Source organism: Tachysurus vachellii, chromosome 9, assembly GCF_030014155.1.
Source record: "Tachysurus vachellii isolate PV-2020 chromosome 9, HZAU_Pvac_v1, whole genome shotgun sequence".
Lineage (NCBI taxonomy): Eukaryota > Metazoa > Chordata > Actinopteri > Siluriformes > Bagridae > Tachysurus > Tachysurus vachellii.
In genome coordinates, this window is record NC_083468.1 from 20502600 (window position 1) to 20529364 (window position 26765).

The window sequence follows — 26765 nt, forward strand, 5'->3', positions numbered from 1 at the left end:
CCTGCAGCTTTAGCTCCTCTAGAGGTTATTATTGGCAGTGAAAATGAGCCATTCGCTCAGAAAACAGAACTTGGCTGGAGCATCATAGGCCTTTGTAATCCCCATCTGGATAGACAAGGAAGCCAAAGCTTTGTTCTTCGAGTTTTAGCGAAGGAAATGTCAGTCCTGTCTGCTAATGAGATCTTAAAGGTGCTAGAGTCGGACTTCAATGAGAAGAGTTCAGAGGACAAACATGTATCCCAAGATGATATCTGTTTTATACGACTTCTCACTGATAACATCAAGCAGAACGATGATGGACATTATCAGCTACCTCTTCCCTTCAAAGGTAACGGTCCTCCCTCACTACCCAACAACAAGAAGCTTGCTACTGCACGACTACAGCATTTAAAGAGGAAATTAAAGAACAACAAACAGTATCTTGAGAGTTACAAGACATTCATGGAAGAAATGTTTAGCAAAGGAGAGGCAGAGCCAGCCCCCGCAACATCTGATGGAGAAACATTATGGTACATACCACATCATGGAGTTTATCACACTCAGCAACCAGGCAAATTGAGGGTAGTGTTCGATTGGGAGTTCTTTTGGACTGACTCGCAGGTAGTGCTGGCATATGTCAACAAGAAGATTTCATGTGTTCGTTGCAAACCGTGTTCAGTTAATCAGAGATATCACAGATGTAAGTCAGTGGTATTATGTCAACACATCTGAAAATCCTGCTGATCACTCCTCCAGAGGTCTTCATGCCTCAGACATATACACATCATCCTGGATAACAGGACCTAAATTTTTATGGGAAAATGAAGTGCTTCCAACGCCCAACCCTTCCAGCAGTCTACTCATTGGTGATCCTGAGGTCAGACCAACTCAAGTATTTGCAACTAAAAGCAGTGACAGTTTAGACTTTCCTAACCGATTTAATTGCTTTTCCTCATGGAGAACACTCATTAAAGAATAAAAAGACTAGCCTCAAGTCAGCAATATCCTACTGACATTGTCACTGTGGAAGAACGTGCAAGAGCTTCTGAGGTCGTGATTAAACTTATTCAGCAGCAATCTTTCAGCAAACTCATAGAAAATAACCAGAACAATCCCAGGTTTTTATTTAGCACAGTGGCTAGACTAACAAAAAACCAAAAATCTGAACACACAATTCCATCACAGTTCAGTAGTGACGATTTTATGAGATTCTTCACTGATAAAATCGAAAGTATCAGGAATAAAATAGGTGACGCTCAACACATAAGAGCAACTAGCATCCCGGTCTCACCTAAGGTTCTAAACACACAACTACATTGCTTTACAAGTACAGGTCAGGAAGAGTTAGTTAAACTTATTACTACAGCTAAATCAACAACTTGTTCACTAGACCCCATTCCAACTAAACTACTGAAAGAAGTGTTACATAAAGCCGGTGAGCCTCTTCTTAATATTATTAACTCCTCGTTATCTTTAGGTCACGTCCCTAAATCCTAATTTAGATCCTAATGGACTTTCAAATTACAGACCGATTTCACACCTTCCGTTTATGTCTAAAATACTAGAAAAGGTTGTGTCTGTTCAACTGAGCTCCTTCTTACAGGAGAACAATATCTTTGAAGAGTTTCAGTCAGGTTACAGGCCCCATCATAGCACAGAAACTGCACTTGTTAAAGTTACAAATGACTTGTTCTTAGCTTTGGACAAAGACTGTATGTTACTATTAGTTCTACTTGACCTTAGCGCTGCAATCGACACTATAGATCACAACATTCTCCTAGATCGCTTACAAAATTACACAGGTATTCATGGACAGGCTTTAAGTTGGTTTAGCTCCTACCTGTCTGATCGATACCATTTTGTAGAATTAAATGGTGAATCCTCCAGTTTATTACCAGTTAATTATGGGGTCCCTCAAGGATCAGTTCTAGGACCTCTGCTCTTCTCGATATACATGCTTCCATTAGGGAACATTATTATAAGACATGGGATTAGCTTCCATTGCTATGCTGACGACACACAGTTATACATCTCATCAAAACCAGATGAAATAACTAAATTGTCGAAATTAACTCAATGCCTTAGAGAGATAAAAGACCCAAAAACTAGTACACAGAAACTCTCACAACTTAATTTCCAATTAGAGGGATGTACTGTTACTAGTAGCTCGACAGTGAAAGACCTGGGTGTTATATTAGACAGTAACTTGTCTTTTGAAAATCACGTCGCCCAAACCACAAAAACAGCCTTCTTCCACCTCAGAAATATTGCCAAGCTGAGAAACATCCTGTCTGTATCTGATGCTGAGAAGCTAGTTCATGCTTTCATGACCTCTAGACTGGACTATTGTAATGCATTACTAGGTGGTTGTCCTGCATCTTTAATAAATAGGCTACAGTTAGTCCAAAATGCAGCTGCCAGAGTTCTCACTAGGACAAGAAAGTATGACCATATAACCCCAATTTTATCATCTCTACACTGGCTACCTGTTAAGTTTAGAATTGATTACAAACTGCTGCTACTTACGTACAAGGCTCTTAATGGTTTAGCTCCCATGTATCTAACTAGTCTTCTAACACGTTACAATCCTTCACGCTCTCTGAGATCACAAAACTCAGGACTCCTGGTAGTCCCCAGAATATCTAAGTCTACTAAAGGCGGAAGAGCGTTCTCTTATTTAGCTCCCAAACTTTGGAATAGTCTTCCTGATAGTGTTCGGGGCTCAGACACACTTTCACAGTTTAAATGTAGATTGAAAACTCATCTCTTTAGTCAGGCGTACACATAATACATCCCATAAATATTGTGCACTATCACACTAGACTTGCACATTCTTATGAACAGCAGATATGTTAATCCCTATGCACTGCTCTTCTCTTCTCTTTTTCTACCCATGCTGAGACACCCATGCTAAGATTGTCTTCCGTGCGTTGAAATTTTTGGACCTCCACTGAGACAAGGCTGACTCTGTGAGAACCCTGAGACATCTACAGATCTACCGGCTCCAGTTGGACTCTGTGATACTTTTATATTTGTAACCACACCATCTAGTGTCACCCATATGAGGATGGGTTCCCCTTGAGTCTGGTTCCTCTCAAGGTTTCTTCCTTTACCAATCTAAGGGAGTTTTTCCTTGCCACTGTTGCCTGAGCCCTCAGACTTGCTCATTGGGGACAAATACACATACACACATACATACATACATACATACACACTGTGAACTGTATATATGTTGAATTTTTATTATATTAATTCTTTATACTTCTCCTTATGTTTATCTTTTGTTTTATGTTTATGTTATGTAAAGCTGCTTTGTGACAATGTCCATTGTAAAAAGCGCTATACAAATAAACTTGAATTGAATTGAACAGTTCGCAATGTGCTTAATGCCACCCTTTCACAGTGTCCAGGCAGACTTGATGATTCTTCCCTGAGAACATTGTTCTATGAAGCGATGGCTATTATCAATAGTCGTCCCTTAACAATAGATGGATTAAACGACCCCAAGTCACTGGAACCTCTAACCCTGAACCCCTCATTCAGGGGAGTGATGGTTTAGTTAGAACAGAGAGTGAAAACCAAACAGCAAGCTAGAGCTGCACTCCAATCCTACCATCCTTGAGAGGCCAATTCAAAAGTTAGTGATCCTGCTTGAGAGTGAATGATTGATGAATACCGTGACACTCTTGTATCAGACCATTTCTAAGTGAGTTATTCGTCAATGTTAAGAGTCTAACAGCGGTCATTAAGGTTAAAATCATGTATGATATGTTTGTTAGTTTTTCTTGTGTTACGCACCATAACATGATTTGGTGGGAGTGTAATGACCGCCCCCTTTTCTCTCTTTAATCCATCACTAGAGGGCAATATAACAGTGTTGGGGAAAATGAGGTCAGAGGTCAATGTTTGTAGCAAATTGGTCACATGTTAGCTCAAACTGTAGAGAAGATGATAGAGAAGTTCATATAATGGTTTAGTTTCCCCTTAGGAGTGCGGAACGAGGTATGTTTTGTTATATTTTACGTTTATGTATGTTGAGAATTCTTTGTAGCAGGGTGGGAGGAGCTTTGTCTCCACAGCTGCGTTAAATTGTTAATTAGTGGCTCTTTGTTCAGTGTGGTATCCAACAGCTCATGGTTAGATTCAGAGTTGATGAGTGCTTTAATTTGTAAGTTTATATTATATTAATTTCTGTATTTCTTTAAATATATTTTAGTTATGTAATGCTTAGTATTATTGTGTGCTTCATATTTGTAATCTTTGTGATTGATTGATTTGTTATGTGTTTAAATTCTAAAATATTGTTTTCTTGATTTAGATACCATACAACTCTGGTCTCATGATTGCTTGAAAATAAAATGTTGAGGAACTGGATTATTTGGAGCTTCTGTGTTTTAATGGGCACACCATCCTGGTAGCACTTTGCCTGAACTAGCCTCTATCCTTATCAGTACTTTACAATGTATATGTATTACTTATTTGAGACATTAAAGTCTGGGTATTATGTTTTATGTCAATGTGATTATGGTTATTTATTTTCTGTTATTTGTCTTTCTGTATAGTTTTACAATGTCTTGAACGGTGTTTTTGAACGTTGCATTGGACGGTGCTATTGAACCGTGCATTGAAAGGATAATACAGACCGAAGCAAGGAAAGGGTTTTGCGTCAAAATAAACGTTCAAACATCAGTGAAAGCTCTCTGCCTTATTCTTTGGGACTAAGGGGCCGCTACAAACACCATGTCCTTAACAACAATAGACCTGTATCACCACCCCTGCACGTTTCTCGTGGTGAGTGAGAGAAAGCATAGGCAGAGGATAGAGCAACTGGTGTAGCTGTGGGGATATCCAATTGAAAGTTTGTTTATTCGATCCCAGGTCCACCAAGCTGCCACTGTTGGGTCCTTAAGCAAGGCCCTTAACCCTCAATTGCTCAGCTGTATAAAAAAATGAGAATGTAAGTTGTTCTGGATAAGGGCGTCTGCCAAATGCTGTAAACGTAAATATCCAGGTCTTTGTTAGCGCAAGAAAGTCAAAGTAGTGGGAAGCTAAAGCTGAGATAAAATCAGCTTTCCTTACAGCAGACTGTAATTCCAGAACCCACCTACCACCACTGTTTGAGACTCAAACAACAGAGGAGGGTAGATGAGGGTTTTGGAAATGTGACCTCTGCTCTGTAGGCGAGAGTGTCTGCAAAGGTAAGAGGTGACGACAGAGATGGGTTTGAGACACACATCTGCAGTCAACCAAGAGTGAGATTTAAAATATGGTGTGGTAGAATATATCAAACAGTACTAGACAATTATTTACAATGTGCTAGAGGGATACTTAAAGGGATACTTACAAATAACGCTTGAATTTAAATGAGTAAGCCCTGCCAACAATTCACACCTTAAGGGAGATGAAACTACTCCTGATAAATCAGCTGAGAGAACTACTAAGCAAAGGCCAACACTATAAGACAAACAATTTTATAAAACATAACAAAATTCAAATCACACTACTCTAGAACAAAGTGAGTTTATTCAGATAGTACCAGAATACAAAATATTCAAATAAAAAGAGTTAAAGATAACTATTCCTGCACATAGTCTATATCCAGTGTCCTAGAACCCGTAAAGCCATGAGTGAGCTTCTCAGGAACTCACTATAAAGTATCGGATCCTTGAGAAATGAGTTCTTGAAGGAAGTGAGACCTGGGGCTCATTGCACAAAAGTAGAATTAAGACATCCAGGATAAATGACTGAGCTGAGCTCAATGAATCCAAAACAAGTGCATCCAGGCTTAATTGGTTGCACAAAGACCAAGCCAGGATGAGCAGACACGGATTCATCAAGCCAGGTGAAACCAATCCTGGATATGTGCGTGCTCACGGCTCACTCAAACAGACCTGCCACTGATCACAGATTCACCATGACAACTAGAGAGGCATACTTTTCCCCGTCGGAGGCACAAATCCTCACGGAGGCATACGAGGAGGTAAAAGACATTATTAAGAAGAAAGGCAACAGCGCCACAGTGATAAAGCAAAGAGAAAAAGTGTGGCAAAGTATTGCAGACCGCCTGAATGCGTAAGTGGTGCACAATTACACACACACACCGCTCCGCTAAAAACATTACTATTACAATCCAAATAGTTAATTCACATCTCCAAAAACGCAGTTGTACTCTGATTATGAAACATTTGAATCTTTAATTGAAATGGACTGCAGATATGAGTGAAATTGTGTACAGTAACGCCATCACACTGTATAAGGCTTTGATAAATGATCAAAGCCTTACTATGCTCACTAGTAAGGTTTAATCTTTCATTGTATCATTGTATCATTGTACCCTGCTTCTTATGTTGTCCACCGATTTTTCTGTGTTCTCCTGCTTTTATTAATGTAAAGCTGCTTTGAAACAATGAAACAATTGTGAAAATAAAATAAAATTGAATTGAATAAATAGATGAGCTAATAATAATAATCAGTTTAATTTATATAGCGCCTTTCAAACGACCCAAGGTCACTTGCTCACTGACTCCATTGAATGTTCTTGTGTGATAGTGTCTCTTTTCGTGTGTGTGTGTGTGGTGTGTGATGTAGATTAAACATGACCGGGCCAAAACGGTCCACTTTTTACATCATGGCTGTGTCAAGAATATCACTGTGTTTATGAGGTAGTGATGATGAGATTTTGTGTTGACAGGTGAACTCTCTGGTGTGTTGCTGGGAGACAGGGGGTATGCCTGCCAGCCTTTTCTCCTGGCACCTTTCACAGACCCCCAGGACGTACAGCAGGCCTACAACCATGCCCATGCCAGGACCAGGGCCAGAGTTGAAATGACCTTTGGCCTCCTGAAGGCACGCTTTCACTGCCTTCACAAATTAAGGGTCAGCCCTGTGAGGGCATGTGACATTACTGTGGCTTGTGCTGTCCTCCACAATGTGGCCTGCCTGAGGAAGGAGAGGGCCCCCAGAGTGCCACCAGCCATGGACTGGGACAATCCGGCAATCTTCCCTGATGATGACAGTGGTCGGCTGCTGAGGGACCAATATGTGTTGAATTATTTTAGATAGTATGTGTGCTTTCAATTTTGGTTAAATATGTCCTGCGGTGGCAGAGGAATTTAGGTTTTTTTGTGTTTTTTATATATATATATATATCATTGATTTGGCCTCTTATGATGTTTGTGCTGTATACTGTGTGTAATAAAAGCTTGCAGGGAGGCAACTGCATCCATTCATTTGTCTGTTCAGTTGATGTGTATGGATTTGTCCTGCATTTATTTCAGTGTGCAGACATGCAGGGTGTGTTATATACAGGCTTTTTGAATATGCATTTATCCTTTTGTTGTATAATATGCTTTGATTCTGTGCTTTCCATCTTGTAGAGTCACTATGTGACTTCAGTTTCGAAAGGAGCCGATGGTTTACCTGCTTTGTTTTATCCTTATTCAATAAAGGAACATAATGTTACACTTTGTGTTTTTATATTTATATGGAATGTGTATTTTATACGACAGAGTATTAGGGCCACACTGATGAAGAAGGAAAAAGTCATAAATTTATGAGGCTGGTTCTTTCTGCAGAAAAGATGCATGTACTTTTTACAGTCCTGATACTTATGACAATGTGCTGATGTGCCAAAAGATTAAGTATGTCCTTGTTTGTGAAACCATACTAAAGAACAATTCCACGAAATGCCCCACAGCTGTCATTTTAACAACTGTCCTCCTCTAAAATGACGGGTTACAATATTATTAAAGACTTCATTCTCAACGTCTGAATTTTCTTTTTTTTCCTCTTTATCCCTAATATTCTATCATTTTATATATAGCCGTATAGTCTACGGGAAACTGTAAATTATCCAATGATAGCAAAATCATCTAAAAATCATTTATCCAAAATGATTCAAATTAATGATCACAAATGTTTAAATAATGACAGTGGGTCTAGTTATATGTGATAATGTATAGTGGGCAGTGGAATAACTATTGGTTTCCGTTTGTGGTGACTGCTGACTGACATAAGGGATGAGATTAAATAGATCCTAGAACTTAGCCTGGTCTGGAGCAGGCTAGCTCCACAGAATAATTCTCCATGGTAATTTATACCATAACATTGTACCACCCCCTAATCCAGCTTTAGTGCAACCGGATCACGGATAAATTGAGCCAGGATCACCAAGATATCCCGGCTTAATCCCTTATCCTAGTTTTGTGCAATAGGCCCCTGGAAGGACCTTGAAACTCATACCTTAAAAGAGTGACTGTTGAGGAGCTAAAACATTCATTCATTAAGGCACATCCAAGTGTGGTTTCCACAATTTCCATCAATTTATTGAGAGGCAAAACAACGCAATGTTGAATCCTATTACTTTATTTAATTCACATTATATATTCAAGCACAGACTTACATATTTGTGTGTAAAATGAATACACTTACATTGATAAAATCTAAAAAAGAAACAAAGAAACAAAAGAAAAAGAAAAAATTGCTAATTAAAGAGAGGACCTACATTGACTGAGCATCTTGCATTCTTTGGTTGTAGGAAAATAAAGATTTAGAGCACATATTTGAGAAAATACTGTTCATTTATAAATTGTCATAATATAAAAATGTACTGCGGTATTAGCCTGGGAAAATCTCCTTATGAAATGGACAAGACAAAATTTGAAAGCCATTGGAAAGAAGGCTTTAAGATAAATAAAACATGTATAATTAAACATACTATCCTTTATAGGTTACATTCTTCACTGCAAGGCTAGAGTAGAAAAATGGCCCAGTCTTTATCATACGTTATAATCAAACCTAAACAGATATTACACTGAACAATATTACGGTGTTGCTCAGGAATGTTTGCTACCAGCATTCAGTTTTCACATGAAAAACTCCTTAGCTGTTGTTTTGGTACAGAGTAAACACATTTGTTTGTGGCTGGAGGCTCAAGGCTTCTTTGCAAAGTACTGCAAGTGGAAAAGAGAGAGACTGATGAGCAAAGCTGTATGAAAGGACAGCAAGGCTCAGTCCGGACCCCAGAGGCTGTATCAGAGAGATGAAGCATTACTATCAGCCCACCAGTCTCGGATTTTCTCCTGCAGTACACTGAGGGATACCCAAGTGATGCCTGTCTTAATTTTCTCGAAGTCTCTGCTACAAAGATATGCATGGTACCTAGTTTCTGGTCAAAGATACAAAACCTGGTCCAATGTGGCTTAGCAAAACATGACAATGTTATAGTGGTCCCTCATTAATACCCAAGTCTCCAAACTTTCACTAATACTTCAAAAATAAAAACATTTTGCCCTAACTGGGATCACAACATTCTCACCTTGTCACGTTCCAAAACATACAACCTAGGACACAAAAACAGCCTCTTATGACAAGCAGATGGATGCTCCTTAGTACACTGAAGTCGCTCATTCATAGATCAGATCTAGACATATCTGGTCCCAACAAAACGTTTTGCAGAATATCAAACCAACCGTCAACCCAATGAGGAGTCATATAATAAAGTCACAGATGACAGCATCTCTCCCAACAATTCAGCCATTTCAATCAGACTTGTCCTTCTTCTTGGCCCCTCCAATGGGAACTTTGTTAGCAACTGCTGAGCCAACTGCAGTTACTCCGCCAGCCACTGCTGTTACGCCCCCTCTCACCAATCCTACTCCCATGCCAGGAACAGCAGCAACAGAGGTGACAGCGGTCTTAGTGAGGTCCAAGCTCTTCCCTCCGATCCAGGCCACCCCACCAACAGTGGCTCCAACAGCCCCCTTGGTGACACTGAAGAGACCTCCCGTCACTCTGGAAAACATGCCTGGCTGAGCCTGTGGGTGGTCTTTATTCGTATCTGTAAAATAGAAAACAAAAAATACTTAAGATCAGCAATAATTACCTATAAATTATAACGATTTTATGATCAATCTAACAGCAAAGTACTATAGTCAGTAATCTAGTATAACTCAGAAAATAGTTCCATGTGACTAAACTTTTTCACCGTGTATCTGCTGCTTCTCAATCCATGTTATCTCTTCTGCTTGAGTCTGCAAGTGATGCTTTGGACATTTTTAATTCAACACTTTTCAAAACCATCAATTATAAATATTGGTAACTGATGTTAATTGTATACTTTTCTGATTGTAGCTAATATTTATTTTGACTTTAATGACCCCTTCGTTTATATTGACCGAAAGCCAGCATCAGCGGATCTTTCAAGAAGAATTTTATAAATGTGTGATGAGGGAAGCAGGTACCTGTTGACTGGTTTTAGGGAGGAAAAACAAGACAAGACAATGCTTCAATGCTTTGTTTTTCCATGAGTCACACTGCAGTTTTTAAAACCTATTCTACCAAGCCTTTCCCTCCCCCCAGTCCAAACCACCCCTAAATCAGAGATTTAGCAGCCCTGCTTTGGTTAGATCAGAGTACTTTTCATGCCTTTTTTATATTACAAAAGACACACTGCATCTTTAGATGATCATGTGACTAAGGAGCTATCTGATTTTTTTTTTAATGAATCCGAGTATTAAAAAAATAAAGGCATATGCTCAAAAGAGAAATTCACCTGCAAATACGAATGAACATGATTTTCGTATTTAAATTTCAATAAAGTCTGAAAAATGCTGATATAGCTTTGGACAATTCTGGAACCGGATGCAAATAAACAGTGGCTGGAGAATAGCTTTGAAACACCTAAAACAATTATTTAACAATATATAACAAGTATTTGATGCTCCAAGCCTCAAGAGGGGATACAGGGGAGAAAAAGGAGTATGAGGTCATTTGTTAGATGGAGGACTAGATAGCACAAGAGCACCATCATGTGAATTCACACTGGTACTACTTTTACATGTCAGAATCGATTAGATTATTCCCAAAAAAAAAAGAAAAAGAAAGAAAAAAAAAAAAGTCAAAAGAAATTCACTACCTGCTGGAGGTTCATCCTTTAAGTATGCAGGCTCATCATGCTGTGGCTCATCTCTTTTGCTCATTGTGGCTCTGGAAGAAAAATGGTTTTTAAAAATACACTCATGAAAGGGACCAAAGAACTAACTAAATAGAACCTAGAGTGTAGGGTGCTGCCAATATCAACAAAGAACAAGGCCGACCAGTTCACAACTAGTCAGGACTGTGTTTACTTACATCTTTAAAGACAATAAATAATAGGGCATACTGACAGAACTGTTCTGAACATACAGCCATTGACATTTTATAAAACAATAAAACAAAAAACATGGTCTGTCCTTGTTCACTATTTTAATGCCATTCAGTGTCATATTAATTATTACACGATGCTGTTCATGGCAGGATCAACCCGATCGGTTTCAGAAGAGATGAACGGTCTAAAGGACTAAAGCACTGCTGCATCAGTCACTGGTAGAGATGAAGAGAGACTAAATTCCTCCAGCAACACTTAGTAAAAACAGACCAACATATAGATAAAAGGCAAAAAAGTAAAGGAACTTTTTAAAGATCAGTATGCAAGTCAACTCACGGATGAACTTTTTCTCCGACTATAAAATATTGTAATCATTTTGTTAAAGGCCTTCAGTGTTTCCTGTGAGAGCTGAACATGAGCCTAAAAACAAGTCATCCACTGAGTGCAGTTACACGTAGGCATGAATGATTACAGCAGTGTGCCACCCTTTACTCCACCTTCACTCCATCACAAAGAATAAACATGACTTCAGAAAACAGTATTCATTAAAAAATAGTGCACATATTTCATTTCATAAGACATGGCATGTTACATGAACAAAAGCTAAAATGCTAGAGATTTTTTAGAAAGGTTAGACATTTTAATTTGGCTGAAATCTTAACTAACTAAAGGGTATGTTTAAGGACATCAGACATATAACAACAACCAGCAAAATATATACACTGATACATATATGTGTGTATATATAATATATTATATACATAGATATATAAATATATACATATAAATATAAATCCCAAAATGTTAACTGAGAATTACTGGTATTATGACACTCTAATGCTAACTAGTTAACTTTACAGCTCGGTGTAAATGTTCTATGTAAAACTTTCCTGAACGGTTAGCTAACGTTAGCGACATGATGTTCTTACTTTTAGAGAATTTTAGCAGGAGCTGCTTTTCCTCTCCTTCCTCTGAACTTTCACTTCTGTCCGCTTCTTTCTTGTCGCCTTTTTAAAAGTCAATCAGGCCTGAAATAATTTTAAATTCACCGACTCTTTCTTTCTTTCTTTCTTTCTTTCTTTCTGTCTGTCTGTCTCACGTACAACACACTCACACTTTGCGTGACGTGACGTGGCGCTCTACTTTGCTCTTTTTTTACACCGTGGACACATTAAACAGGAAGTGACGTTTTACAGTCCCACTGAAGTTTCACACGATTACAAAAAAAACAAAAAACAAACAAACAAACAAACAAACAAACAAAAAATTGCACTCGCATTTGTTTAAAACTCACAAAAGTCGATACTTATTCGAGGACATACCGTTAATACCGTTAACCACAAACATAAGAACATTCATAGAACATTTACACCGAGAAAAAAAAAAAATATATATATATATATATATTGTATTTTCCTTATTATAAATTTATTTGTGCAAATTAAGCTCTATGTAATAATTTATGTCTACATTTGTAAACAAAAAGTGTGTTGGAATTGAATGTGTTTTATTTGATATATAAACATATAAATATGCATTCTTCCATAATAGTTTTCCAGTTAGGGATTAGGTTACAATCGGTATGGATTTTGTAGGTCTGTGTCAATGTGGGGTTCTTCTGGGTTATCTGGTTTCCTCCTACCGCCCTCAAAAAACATGGCAGTAGGTGGATTGCTTGTGTTTATTGCCTCTAGTTGTAAATTGTGTGTGTGTGTGTGTGTGTGTGTGTGTGTGTGTGTGTGTTTGTGTGTGTGTGTGTGTGTGTATGTGTGTGTGTTGTATTTTGCAATGGACTGGAATCCCATGCACAGTATTTTTACCTTGTGCATAGTTCCTGCTACAAGCTCTAAATCCTTTACATTATATCAGGTAACTGCCGCTATAACACTGTGTTCATTCCAGTATTGCTGCACATACAATAATGTTGAACATACAGTATTTACACTGATCGGTGCTGTTTCTGTTTATTGTCTTTTGTGTATTGTCTTGTAATTCTTTGTTTGCACTGTCTTTTGTCCTGCACTGTCTTGTTTGTCTTGTTTGTCTTGTCTTGCGCTGTTTGCACAGTTTCACTTTATGTATCTACAACTAACTTACTAAGTCCTTATAGCTCTGTCTTTGTTTTATGTAGCACTATGATCCTGGAGAAACGTTGTCTCATTTCACTGTGTACTGCAACAGTTATAAATGGTTGAAATGACAACAAAAGCTTCTTGACTTGACTTGAATTCACAGTGATCCTGAACAGTATACAGTGGTTAGTGAGCATAAATAAATGGATGAATAAAGACCTTTTAAGAAAAACTTATAATCTAAAAATCTAATGTATTTCCACACTATGCAGTAAAGTATGCCAGGTGATTCTTTTTTTAATAAGCTTTAAATGCCCAGTTTTGATGAGGAGTGGAACCTGATGTGTCCTTCTGTTGTTGTAGCCAGTCCACTTCAAGGATTAATGTTTTAAGCATGCAGAGAATTTCATGCATGCTGAGATTTTTCAACTAATTTCCACTTACAGTCTGGTTGTAAACAATGATTATTTCAGTTATTAATGACTTACTAGCAACTTGAGCTGTATGATTATTTGCAGTGTTCTTCTGCCAATGATAATAAAGTGGACAGTGAGTGTGTATGTGTGTATTGTGTTTGTGTGCTTGAAGCATTCAAAATGACTAAGATTCATAGAGCCAGAGTGGACAAAAGCAGTAAACATTTTTCTTTTGTGTTTTGATATTTCTAGAATTGCCCATACAAACAACAGACTAAAAGCATACAACATTTGTCAGCTTACATCACATACATCACTCTACTCATGTACTATACTGTTGTACTTTCATAGTGGGGTATATGCAAATGTGTGAAATGTGGTTAAATGGCCACTTGTCAGTTTAACCACTTCTGATTGCATTAGCTAATATATTTAGAAAAAATATTAACCATATGAAAATAATTGAACTGCCCACTAGCCTCTGTAAGCTGGATTGAATGAAATGGGAGCATGGAATTAAATTATTACATATGTGTCTACGACTCAAATGTATTACTTATCTGATTTTTTTTTTCCTATCACTTTGCAATCTCAATCAAATGTCAGCAGATGAAACCAAGAGACACTGGTCTTAAAATATAAAGCAACCAAGTCTACCATATGCTTGTTTCCTCTTTTCTATGTGATCTGGAAAATTTGTTGATTCATATTAAACATTGTACCAAGGAAAAAAGTTAGTCAAGTGACCCTGCCTGTGTTCTTTTTACACTACTTCAGGCCAGAGCATTTGCTATTTGCCGACTGTTTAATGGCCTAGAAAGCATTAGAATGGGTTGAATTAGTTTCTATATCTTTATTGAAATTCAAATAGATCTAGTCTAACAAGGCCCAATCTGTGAATAAAAACCCAAGAAGAAAATTTGTCTAACATAATAACAATTGTGAATGAAAGACATGAAAGAAACTGTAACACTATCTTGGGTGAAATGCAATATATAAATAACTTGTTTTGTTGTTCTTTGTTGTGTTTTTATGAATGTGTACTTAAACATCATTCTTGACATTTCACATTTATGCTTATAGGCTGTACCACAGGGAATGCAACGGTTTTGTTATAACAATTCACTGCCGAACTGTACAATCAGACATTTTATCCATTCTGCCCTGCTGAGGTTCCTGATAAGGTAAATAATTTGAACACAAATCTACTTTTGTGCGTATATAATAGGGTATACTGCCAGAACTGTTCTGAACATACAGCCATTGACATTGTATAAAACAATAAAACAAAAAACATGGTCTGTGCTCGCTCAATATTTTAATGCCATTCAGTGTCATATTAATGACAATGTTGAAATCAATAGACCAGAATGTATTGCAGGTATAGGATACAGCTGCTTTGTGCTAAAACAGAGGCCTGGACAGATATGGAGCTACAAGATGAAAAACACAATGCTGTTCATGGCAGGATCAAACCGATCGGTTTCAGAAGAGTTGAACGGTCTAAAGGACTAAAGCACTTCTGCATCAGTCACTGGTAGAGATGAAGAGAGTCTAAATTCCTCCAGCAACACTTAGTAAATGCAAGTTGAATGCACTTAGTATGCAAGTCACTCATGGATGAACTTTTTCCCCCACTTCAATCATCTATAAAATATTGTAATCATTTTGTTATTTGTCATGATTCTGAGGTGCCTGATACGGCAAATAACTTAAACACAAATCTACTTTCGTGCGTTGAGGATTTTACGCTATATTTCAGATCCCCAAACAGACATTATATATTGTAGTTGTTAGTAGTGATGTGTCATGAACGAGTCGAATCTTTGATCCAGGTTTGAACCGACTCACATACACGCGCCCTATTGAAGATGTAGGCAATGTGCTTTCTCTATATTTAATCTATATTTTTATACAGTTAAACAAAGAAAAAACGATCACATAATATAGCAAATATGGTCTGGTTTTTATTATTCACGTTAAAGGTCTACAGGCAGTAGGAAGAATCGTTTTATCTATGAACCGAATCAAATGACCTGATTCACTGAACAGAACAGGAATTTTGATTGGAATTGGATAGGGAGAATAAACTTACACACAAGAGTATGTCATGGGTACCATATTTATTTTTTGAAAGTATCAACCATAAGAAAAGGGATTGATAACAAACTCCTTTAATAAAATATCTCTATTTTATTCTCTTTAAAAAATGATTTTTTAATTGAAAAATAAAATTAGCAATCACATGGTAATCGACACAAGACTCCCTGATTCACACCTTTTTTTAACCAATAGTAATCTTCAAGGGTCTAATTGTCCTCATTTCCGCTCAAACGCCATGTGATGTTTGAATGCACGCGCCCAGTTTCCTCGCGCTTCTTTAGAGTGACGTATTTCCTGTCCGTTTGTTGTTGCCTGGTTGCACAGATAGCCCACAGACTGCCCACAGATTTCTCGCCTTTCATTCGTGACATGGTGTAAAGCTGTCTATAAATCTAAGTACGGTGCTTTAAAGGAGGAGAACACGGAGCTGCTGGTGCTGTTTGAGGGGCTTTAACTGAGCTGTAACATCTCAACCCTTCATGTTTACCTGACAACTAACTGGAAGCAGGTTTGACCACAGAACGACTAGCTGCTGTTTATTTGTTTACCTTTCTGTATAACAACAACAACAGTGGTACAAAATGATGTAGTTAGTACAGTGCATAACTAAAGGTTGTTGCTGTAGTATTAATGTTATAAGATGCAAGAATGCCTGCATTCATGGCTTGCTGCAAAAATCAAACAGTTCCACTTATTCATGAGGTTTTCAATGACACCTGAGCATCATTAATCATCAGACTAACTGTTTAAAATATATCTTACATTATTATCTAAAGATGCATGGGTTATTTCCAGAACTGTATTTACAATACTTTTTTTTTTTCTGCTATTGAAAATAATACATTTGCAGCTTTTTTCTTGTTTTCATTTTATTTCTTTATAAATAGCACTACAAGCTAATTTTACTATAATAATACAATGTTGTGGTTGTTGTTGTGTTTTTTTATATATATATATATATATATATATATATATATATATATATATAAGCTAAAGATAAGGTTGAATTGCCTTTCGGTTTCCTGTGAACAGTCAGACAGACACTTTATTAGGAACACTACACTAAAACACAGAAAACGTTCCCTACATCCTACCCATCACCACCATCAGCCTAAACTGTTGACACACAACTGGTAGGGTCCATGGATTTATGATGTTGATGCTAAATTCTGGCCCCGCCATCTGGTTTTTGCAACAGAATTCAAGATTCGTAAGTCCAGGCAACATTTTTTCCAAGCTTTAACTATCTTTGACCTGTGGGCCTGTAGCCTCTATAGCCTCAGATTCCTGTTCTGGGCTGAGGCCTAAAACCTGATGTGGTGTTCTGCTGTTCCAGCCCATTCAACTCAAGGTTCAGTATGTTGTTCACTCAGTGTTGCATTTCTGCTCAACACGGTTGTAACGAGTTATTGTTTGAGTTAGCATAGCCTTCCTCTCAGCTCAAACCAGTCTTCCCGAGTTTCATCTCTCGAATCAACAAAGTATTTCCACCTGCAGAATTGCTGTTCACTGGATGTTTACCATTCTATATAAACTCCAGAGACCAACCCATCCAACACCTAACAAAAATGCTGTGTCTGACATCAATAAGAGCACACAACCCACCATCAAGATACAATACTATTACAGTCACCCCACGTTTCTGCGGTCACCTGCACCACTAGATGTCAGTCTTCACCAGGTTTTCTTAAAAAGGACATTGTCATGTTATTGTCTTTGCTTTAATCACTTTGAAATTGACAGTGGGGGAAAATCATTGAAACTAAAATGTATGTCCTTCAGCACCGTACACCGGTTTTGTTTTGTTTTTGTTTTTTTTTCTATTTCTTTCATTCCTCAGTGTTCTTCACCTGTTCGACACTTAACAGTGTCTTGTGGATTCTGCACTCCAGACTTAAACTCATTACCAGGTCATTTTAGTGCTGTAACATCTCACATTGCCAAACCCACTGTACAGTATGTGTTTTCTCTGTAGTCAGTTGTTTGCTTTTTCTTATGTACACCCTTGCACACACCCTGAACAAATAGCACATTGAGCCTAAATTAGTTGCATTGTATCATAAAAGGATTGAACAAAGAAGCAACCCAAAGTGACATGTCATTAGCGCAATGGCGAATAAAGAGGAATGTAGACCTTTTTGTGTTGAAGTGATCACCGTGGTGACAGGAGCTGTGAGGGCAGCAGATGTCGTAGAGTAGCTCATTATACACAAAACACTACGAGATGGAGCAGATATCAGACTAGGCGAGTGACGTTTTCAACTGATTTTACAAATGGTGTTTTATTTGCACCTTATAGCACCTTTGATGAAGGTGCAAGTGATTGAAGTTTTGACCATCTAAGTACAGAGAGAGAGAATTTGTGAGAAGAAAGCAATAAGAAGGGATATAGATACAGTATATGTGCATGCACACATAATTATAATAGGTCAGTTTAAATGATGTATAGTTATATAACCATACCCAGTTTAAATATTTATTCACTATTTTATTTCAGATTGATGTCATGGTCTGTCTGAACACTCGTCATTCTTCTTTTTTGCCACCTGATCTATTGGTGATTTCTATAAAATGTGTTTTATATGTATGAATTTTTTTGTGACTTGGTTGTAGAAATGTTTGTTGTTTGTTGCCTGGAAAGCCCATGAAAACAGCCTAAAACACCTAATCATTCTATTTTTAACACCTGATGTGTATCTCAGGTCCCTTGTTTTTGTGTTTTCCAATGCTAATTGATGGCGTAGCTGCTAGCCTGTCTGATTGATAGTGCATGCTGCTGTCATGTCATTTCATGTCATGTCATGTCATGTCATGTCATGACAGTTGTGCGATGCTAGGTATAATACAGCATATCATATAAGTTTAAAGATGCACTTTAGTGCCTTCTCATGTTGTATCGTCATAGTGAGCTTGTTACGTGGACCATAATAAAGTGAGTGTAACTAAAAACTAACATTTTGTTTCTCCCTGTGTGTGTAACAGTCAGCTTGTTCCTTCCCTACTTAAGGTTTGCTAGTTTCTGCACATGGCTTGTGTTATTGCTTTCACCTCTCTCCATGCGTCCATGTTTAGTAAACATTCTCTGAGGTAGACGGCTACGTATCTTTCCACTGCTGACTCCATGCTAGCTGGCTAAAGAACAGGCAGAAATCAGCCTTTACTACTTATACACTTCATTTATTCTACTGGAAGCTGGAAGAGCTGGAATTGTTTGCCTGATTCTACATAATCTTGCTGTCAGATCTGCTTCATATCCTGGTTATTTTGGGTCTAATTATTCTATGTAGTGAGTTTCTGAAAATTCCTGATTGTGTTTCCCATCAGTATGTTAATTTGAGATATGATTGTAGTTAATCAACACCATATTGTTGAATATTAAAACTCTGAGTAACATTTAGAAAGTACAAAAAAGTATGAGTGAGGAGTTTCCCTGACACAACATCTCATTAGATTTCACCAGTATCTTACTACATGTCAGTGGTTTCATTGTTGGTGTTCTCCTTTTCACGGGAGATGTACTGGAGAACGCTCTGTGTGGAGTCGTATTAAGATGTTCTGTGATATATTGGCCCTGCTCAGCGGTGTCTCTATGGGTGGACAGGACACAAAAGCTGTGATCTCTTGCCACCTGTAGTTTTTAATAGCTCCACAGAAATGGGTATTAAAGTAATGAAGATAGGGAAGTTTAATCTTATAAGGAGCCTGGATGCTTTCAGAAGTCCTCAAGAGGAAGAAAAAATAAGAGAGAGAGAGCGGTCTAATCTACTTTTAATTCCAGAAGCATCTGGTGTGTCACAGTAGACAAAATCAACATGTCAGTGGTGAGCTCTGGGTTTGGTTTGGTTTAGTTTTTTTAAACTTGATAAGACTTCCAATGTTTAGACAGTTTAGTTTTGTCAGGTGCTCTGCCACAGCCCATAGTAGAAGAGTTGTATCACTCCAATGGAGCAGGGATTATTGTCACCCTGAATGTGATTGTGTCCCTCCAGCCTGTGATATGTTTAACATTCTTCAGTAAAAGGACAGATTTATCTCATTTGTATGCTATGACGCAGGCTCCATTTTATAGAATGCATTTCTTTGTCTTCAACTCATAGTTTAAAAGAGTTGAAGATCACTGTAAACCCACCCGAAAATACCAGCACGAGGTCACAACCTTTACCCTTTTTTTTGTGTAAGGTGATTAAAAATGGTGCAGTGAGAATGCTGCCACTTCACATCTCCAGGGTCCCTGGTTTCATCCCATGCTCAGGTTTTTATGTAGAGTTTTATGTTTTCCCCATGTCCTCCAGATTCACTGGTTTCCTCCCACCCCCATGGACATTGGTGGATTTGATGTACACTGCCAGTGTGTGCATGGGTGTGCAAGCTCCTGTTTGGGGGTGTGTCCTTTACAAAGCACCCTGTGTTCCTGGGATAGGCCCCGGATCCATCGCAACCCTGACCAGAATATTACTATAGAAGTGCTTACTGGAGAGCCAGCTGCCTAATTTATTGACACTTTTTGTAGACATCCTTGTTATATCCTTCTGTCTGTTTGTAAGTAATGATGCAATACTAATTAAATATTGACAATCAAACCATTAAACTCAAAAACTTACAAATGTTTGTAAATCTTTTAGTGAATTTTTACAGAAATTATATCAGCCGTAACCTCCAGACTTCAAAGGAATAACCCGTACAATAACTGGTGGATTTCATAATTTCAAACATTTGTGCTTTAAAATCCAAAACCCTTCATCTGTGTTCAGTTTGATTTGCCAGTATTTTTTCACTCCATATCCAATACATAATCCGCACCTCACCAATTAGACAAAAATCGTTTAAAGCCTTTCTAGATTTCAGTGAAGTTTGCCATCACTCATGTGTGAATTTGATACAAGCTTCAGCACACTGCTGACACTTGGACTCTGACTGAAATTTTTTGGCTAGTTTTGGCAACACACTCCCACATCTCTGTTGCCTCCTCTGTACTCTCTTTATTGAAATTTACCCTGAATCATCTATCTCTGTTCAGTCACTTTTGCGGTGTTTGAGGGGCCTTCTGTGGGGCTTCCTCCTTTCTGTTCCAGCTGGGTTTGTTGACACACGGTCAATCCTGGACCCCCAGCACCCCCACCTTCTCTGGGCATTAAAGCTGCCACAGCTGTGAGCTGTATTAGCATAGCTGCTACACAAAGGGGGAACAGTAAATATATTACAGCCATTAGCTTTTGTTTGTAAGGTGACAGTTTTAAAACACTGAAGCTTTTCACTAACCAAGGCAGGAGAATACAAAAGAGCCACACCGTGATTTTGCTTTAAGTGCAGTTTAAATATAGCCTCAGAAGCTTCTGGATCTGAGAGAGTACTGAGTCACACTGAGGGACCTGTTGCTCAAATCAAGAAAGAAATCGTCTAAAACATTCTGATAATACATAAAAACATACATTATATAGGGTTATAATGTCACATGTAAGTATTGTCAGGGCTGTTAGTCTTTCTTAGGCATCTTGAAGCTAACTGTGGGATGCTTTATATAAGATGATTTGTTTTTGAAGCGTTTTTTTTTTTGATGATGATGATGATGATGATGATTTAACAATTGAAGAGTGAAAAGACTTTTAATTTTTCATCCATGAGGATTAATTTATTTAGTTTTTACAATAAATTTAATCTTGAAGTCTCCATTTACATGCGTGTGGAACATTGTTTCCACACAAGCAGTATTTGAACTCATGTTGGTCAGTTGGTTACTAATTTAATATCTTAAGTGCTCTGTCCACTTGTGTTAATTGAATATAAAATGAAATCTGTTTGCTCGTTTTTGATCTAGCCTGTTGATCTAGCCTTTCAGGCTGTATGTAAACTGCTAATTTGTGATACAACTAAGGAACAAATCATGACAGGGTTGCTGTTATAAAGAAGAGTCAGCTGCTGTGTGGACTGACACTTGGCCTGATTTGTTACCAATCTGAAGTTTAATTTCCTGTTAAAAGAATGGATTTGTCATATAGTACAGCAATTTGTCAGCATTTTTATTTAGTTTTTATGGAGCATCACATAATCCTTTCTATTTATAGTTACATTGAATGTTGTAGAAGTTCTGTGATACTAGTTGTTTCCTTTTATCACTTATTTTATAAGCATTAGCACCAGATTTTTTCTTCTATCCCCCTTTCAAAGTGAATAAGAAAACAAAAAGGCAGATAACTGGTGTCACGTTACCAATAAACTGTAACTCCCTTGTCTTGTTAAAAAAATAGGCTCATCATCATCAGATGAGAGAATTCAGCAGCACTGCAGTATAATGCAACGTAATAATGTACCACATATGTTTGTGCATGTGCAGGCATGAGCAAAACGAAGATGAGCAGGGAAAGACGGAGCAACCAGCCTGGATTTGGAAGAGTGACGCGCAGCTCCGTTGGCTCTCAGGAATCTGCTCCATCCTCCTCTCAGCAGAGCAAACCCTCAGACGCGGTCCTACTTGATGACCTGAGCCTCATGAGAGTGAGCGAGCTGCAGGCCTTATTAGCACGGTGCGATACTGTGGCAGCGCTCTTAATTTTACTGTTTGCTGTGAATCGTGAAAATGACATGAGTTCCCCTTATCATCTCAGGAAAGGGAAGTCACCAAAAGCAGGCATTGATGTCAGTAAGAGCACATCAGGTCGCTCAGTCCCACAGGGAGCTCTCGAGACTGTGGGCCGACTCATGAAGCTGGGTCGCTTGCGTAACGTGGTAGTAGTGGCTGGCGCTGGAATCAGCACAGCAAGTGGCATACCAGACTTTAGGTAAGAGTTTCAGTTCATCATAAGCACTGTGCTGTATATTTCACTGAGCCGAGGTGTTGATTACTTTAGTTAATTTAAAACACATTCTTTAGTTAATTTAAAAACGCGGACCTGTAAAGTAGACATTTAGATACTTTAAGGTTAATAAATGTATATTTTAAAATATTTAATACTGTATATAATAGCACATAGCTATTTATTTGGTCAAGCCTTCTGTAAGGAAATGTTTGTTAAAGAAGAAAAAGCTTTGGAGATAAATCTGTTCCTTTATCATCTACCACAGCGAAAGATCCTTGTGCTATGAGCTTTCTCTATAACATAAGCTGCAATTTTTTGACTTATCTTTGAGAGAGGTTCTCAATGTGATAGCTTTTTTGTTTTAAATAATACAAATATTTAATTTGTATTCGTGCATTCGTGGCCTAATGGTTAGAGGGAAGTCGTGGCCTAATGGTTAGAGAGTCTGACTCCTAACCCTAAGGTTGTGGGTTCGAGTCTCGGGCCGGCCACGACTGAGGTGCCCTTGAGCAAGGCACCGAACCCCCCCAACTGCTCCCCGGGCACCGCAGCATAAATGGCTGCCCACTGCTCCGATCTATTTATAGACCAACTTTGGGACCTGCTTTTAGATAATAAATCATCAAACCTAGCATGGCATCATGCCAATCTATCATGTTTTATTCCTTAATTAAATACAATGTCCTTTTCATTACCTGTCGTTTTTTTTCTGAGCAGTTTTCTTCCATATCATGTTATTTTTTGCCACCAGAACACCAGGCACTGGCTTATATGCCAACCTGGAAAAGTACAACGTTCCCTACCCCGAAGCTGTCTTCAATATCGACTACTTCTCTGATGACCCTCGTCCTTTCTTCTCGCTGGCCAAAGAGCTGTACCCTGGCAGACATCGACCCAATTACATCCATTACTTTATCCGCATGCTTCACCAGAAAGGTCTGCTCCTCCGCATGTACACCCAGAATATCGATGGCTTGGAGAAAAGTATGTTGAATTCAATTTTATTAGACAACCCCCTTTTTTTTTTTTTTTTAAGTTTTAAAAGCCTTACTTTTGCTATTTTCTTAGTGTGTGGTATTCCCGATGATAAACTTGTGGAAGCTCATGGAAGTTTTGCGACTGCCTCCTGCCACTTGTGCTATACACCTTTTCCTGCTGATGATGCCAAGGTGAAAAGCAGCAATGTCCTGTTACAACTGCTCTACAAGGGCCATTATATTAATAATCACCTATATCCTTTTTGCATTTTGCATTTCAGAAAGCTATCATGAGTGACAGCATCCCCACGTGCTCGTTCTGCTCTGCCACAGTCAAGCCGAATGTTGTGTTTTTCGGAGAGGATCTCCCCGAAAAATATTTCCAACATGAAACAGACTTCCCCAAGGCAGACCTGCTCATCATCATGGGCACTTCTCTAAAGGTCAGACACGTTCATTATCAGCAGCATTATTATCATCACAAACCTACAGGAAATATTTGAATTGATTATGGTGGTTATACACAGTCTCTTAAGGTTGTGCTCTTATTTTTTGTGCTAGATTGAGCCCTTCGCCAGCCTGGTGAACACAGTTAAGCCCAGAGTTCTACGTCTGCTGCTAAACCGACATGCAGTGGGACCGTTTGAGCGGAAACCCCTGAGGAGAGGAGACTACGTGGAGCTGGGAGACCTGGTGGATTTGGTCAGACGACTCGCTGAGATTCTGGGCTGGCAGGCAGAGATTCAACACCTGATGAACAGCACTGAGAGCGGGGTATGTGGTGGTGTTTAGCTAGGATATGATCTCAGGTCAACATGTTAAATGTTTTATATAATGGCAATAGAAAATGCTCTTTTCTTTCTGGTTTATTTCTTTACAACTGGACAGTTTTAAAGCAGATCCAGCCAAAAACTTAATAAAAATGACATTAAATCAGTTCTACTCATTTTAAAGCAGTACTGTATGCAGAAAAAGCCAAGCATATGCTCCTCATTGTATTACGGTTCAGTCTGTGTTGGTTTCCTCATTTGCTCATATCAACAGTGTGATGGCTACAAGCCTAGCTACAAAAATACTTTGTTTTTCAATCCTGTTGTCTGAAAACAACTAGTCTCGCATCAGTAAACATGCCTATTCATTTCTTTAACAGAAGGGGTGATTTACTGATCATAGTGAGTTCCTGGAGCCTGCTGCACATCCCTTGGCAGAAAAACTAAAATTTTAAGGACGCACTGACACAAGCTAGCTTTCATAAATATCATTTTGTTTTGCCCGATACATAAGCGCAGAGATTGTAACCTTACCTTTACTGCAGATAAAATAGTGTACTGTAGGTGGCGCTTTTGAGGCTAAAATTAGAAGAGGACACACCTCTCTGCTGTGTAGCAGCTCTTTACTTTTTCTTTTGGGAGTCAAGTTGTACATATTCTCTTGAATTTCCTCTAGGATTTGCAGACCATCCCCATGGTCATATCTGCTCCTCACACGGCCTGCTCCTGCAGCAACAGTGAAGAGAGTGACTCGTCAGAGACGGACAGCAAGGGCACTTGACTTATAAACTACTGTCACATCCTGCCACAGACCTCCACTCTTACAACTCTGATACAGGCCACATTATCCTTCTTTTTTATTTAAGGTAATAATATGTGGATGTCTTTCTTGACATGTCAGTGGCATGTTTTTACCTGTGAACATTTTAATAGGATATTAAAGGACTAATTATTAAAATAAAGTATTTAATTATGTACATTTGTGGAACATTTCGCTAATAAAGAGTTTTAAACCTGATGAGACCTAATTACAAGACAGAAAGTGGGTATTCTGGTGGACATAACCCACGACATAGGCATATGTGTGTGTATGCGCGTTGGGTCAAAGTGTACTCTGTGGAACTTGGAGCAGGTCCAGCTCTGAGAGGACAGTGCTAAATTAGCATGGGAGGCGTGACCTCCTGAGTGTGTAGTGTCCCGCTGTGTGTGTTTTCACAGGCACTGCAGTCTCCAAGCTGGGGCCTCCCTCCAAAACTCTAATAAATGTCTCTGCTTGGCAACAAAGAACCAATATCCTGCTGCTGTGTGTGTGTGTTTGTGTGAGAATGTGTATTTGCTTCTTTGTGTCAGTGTGAGTAAATGGCTGTCAATAGGGTTGTGTGTGAGTGAACTGCAGTTTTGCTTGCCAGTGTGTAATTGAGAGAAAGCAATTATTACATTTTGCACAGTCGATTAAATAACTATCACGTAATCCTGACCGTATCTGCTCACATCCCTGGCGTCGGTTCATGTTTCAGGGTACTCGTATAAGAAGTCTCTGTGTCTGTCTTAAAACCTATGATGGATTTGTTTAATCTGAAACTGAAGTATGGCGGTTTTTTATTTTTAACCTATTTTTGTGCCTTCCTTATGGATGGTGTACTTAATGACCTTTAGATCTGAACAGTTCGGGACAAAGTTGTATTCAGGAGTCGCTGCTGTTTTTTTTTTTTTTTTTTTTTAAATTTATATGCATTGTATCAGTATCAATTTCTCTTGATATTAAAAGTATTTAAGTTCTGCCTGCCTGGTCATTTTTCTAAAAACATTAGTCAATGTTGTTAACCTCTATTTTGCCTTTTTTAATATATCATTTTTGTGATGCATATTGGAAGAGAGATTATATTTGGGGGGAAATTGCTAGCTCAAAAAGATAGTTACATTACGTAATCGAGTGGGTTTTCTTTCCTAGACCCAAATGACATGGTGTCTCACACGGTGCATATTTCAGCTCAACAAGATACTGAACAGACATGGACATGCTGACAAATTCCTAATTTAAACAGAGTTTAGTAAAGTATAAAAAAAAAACAAAGCTTACACACATTGTGTAAATTTAACATAGAGGTGCAAAGAAACATCAAATACCACACTGTTATACTGAAATTCCAGAAAGGTAACAGAAATATTTTGTTGAGGATGAATTAGGTGACTGTCTGATGATCAAAAAGCCGAAATATAGCATTAATGACTGAGGAAACAAACGTGAAAATCTGGAAAAACGTGTTAAATCATAAAATGTTGCTTCATTTACATGCAATTTGCATCTAGCTCATCAACCTCCAGGATGTTTTATATGTAATAAAACAATGATGATTCAAGTCAAACAAACAGCATTTCTTAGCAACTCTGTAGTTCTAGCATTTATGTTCCCAGCACTTTGTAATTCAAATAGGTTTTGACTGACTGACTGATTTTCCCTTTTAAATAATAATAATAATAATAATAATAATAATAATAACTAGATTT

The 26765-nt window shown here is 38.2% G+C and overlaps 2 protein-coding genes across 2 annotated transcripts; one reads left to right on the forward strand and one right to left on the reverse strand.

Moving 5' to 3' along the window:
* Window positions 1-8325: 8325 nt before the first annotated feature.
* tmem263 (transmembrane protein 263) lies at window positions 8326-12279 on the reverse strand. The gene is made up of 3 exons (XM_060878187.1): window positions 12055-12279; window positions 10895-10965; window positions 8326-9817 (listed from the first exon to the last, which is right to left on the reverse strand). Exons 2-3 carry the CDS (start codon window positions 10956-10958, stop codon window positions 9519-9521), a joined length of 363 nt encoding a protein of 120 aa, XP_060734170.1. The 5' UTR covers window positions 10959-10965; window positions 12055-12279; the 3' UTR covers window positions 8326-9518.
* Window positions 12280-15994: 3715 nt separating this feature from the next.
* Window positions 15995-25548, forward strand: si:dkey-103i16.6 (uncharacterized protein LOC557125 homolog). Its single transcript, XM_060878189.1, has 8 exons — window positions 15995-16224; window positions 22048-22237; window positions 22319-22492; window positions 23262-23494; window positions 23579-23679; window positions 23769-23930; window positions 24049-24261; window positions 24934-25548. The coding sequence occupies exons 2-8, from the start codon at window positions 22050-22052 to the stop codon at window positions 25036-25038; spliced, it is 1176 nt and encodes a 391-aa protein (XP_060734172.1). The 5' UTR covers window positions 15995-16224; window positions 22048-22049; the 3' UTR covers window positions 25039-25548.
* The last annotated feature ends 1217 nt before the right edge of the window (window positions 25549-26765 follow it).

Excerpts from the sequence above, each read along its gene's own strand:
- tmem263 (XM_060878187.1), bottom strand. The coding sequence starts at position 10,958 with ATGAGCAAAAGAGATGAGCCACAGCATGATGAGCCTGCATACTTAAAG. Across the intron at positions 9,818-10,894 it reads AAAGGATGAACCTCCAGCAG|ATACGAATAAAGACCACCCA; the intron begins GTAGTGAATTTC and ends TCTATTTTACAG.
- si:dkey-103i16.6 (XM_060878189.1), top strand. The coding sequence starts at position 22,050 with ATGAGCAAAACGAAGATGAGCAGGGAAAGACGGAGCAACCAGCCTGGA. Across the intron at positions 22,238-22,318 it reads CTGCAGGCCTTATTAGCACG|GAAAGGGAAGTCACCAAAAG; the intron begins GTGCGATACTGT and ends TTATCATCTCAG. Across the intron at positions 23,931-24,048 it reads TCATGGGCACTTCTCTAAAG|ATTGAGCCCTTCGCCAGCCT; the intron begins GTCAGACACGTT and ends TTTTTGTGCTAG.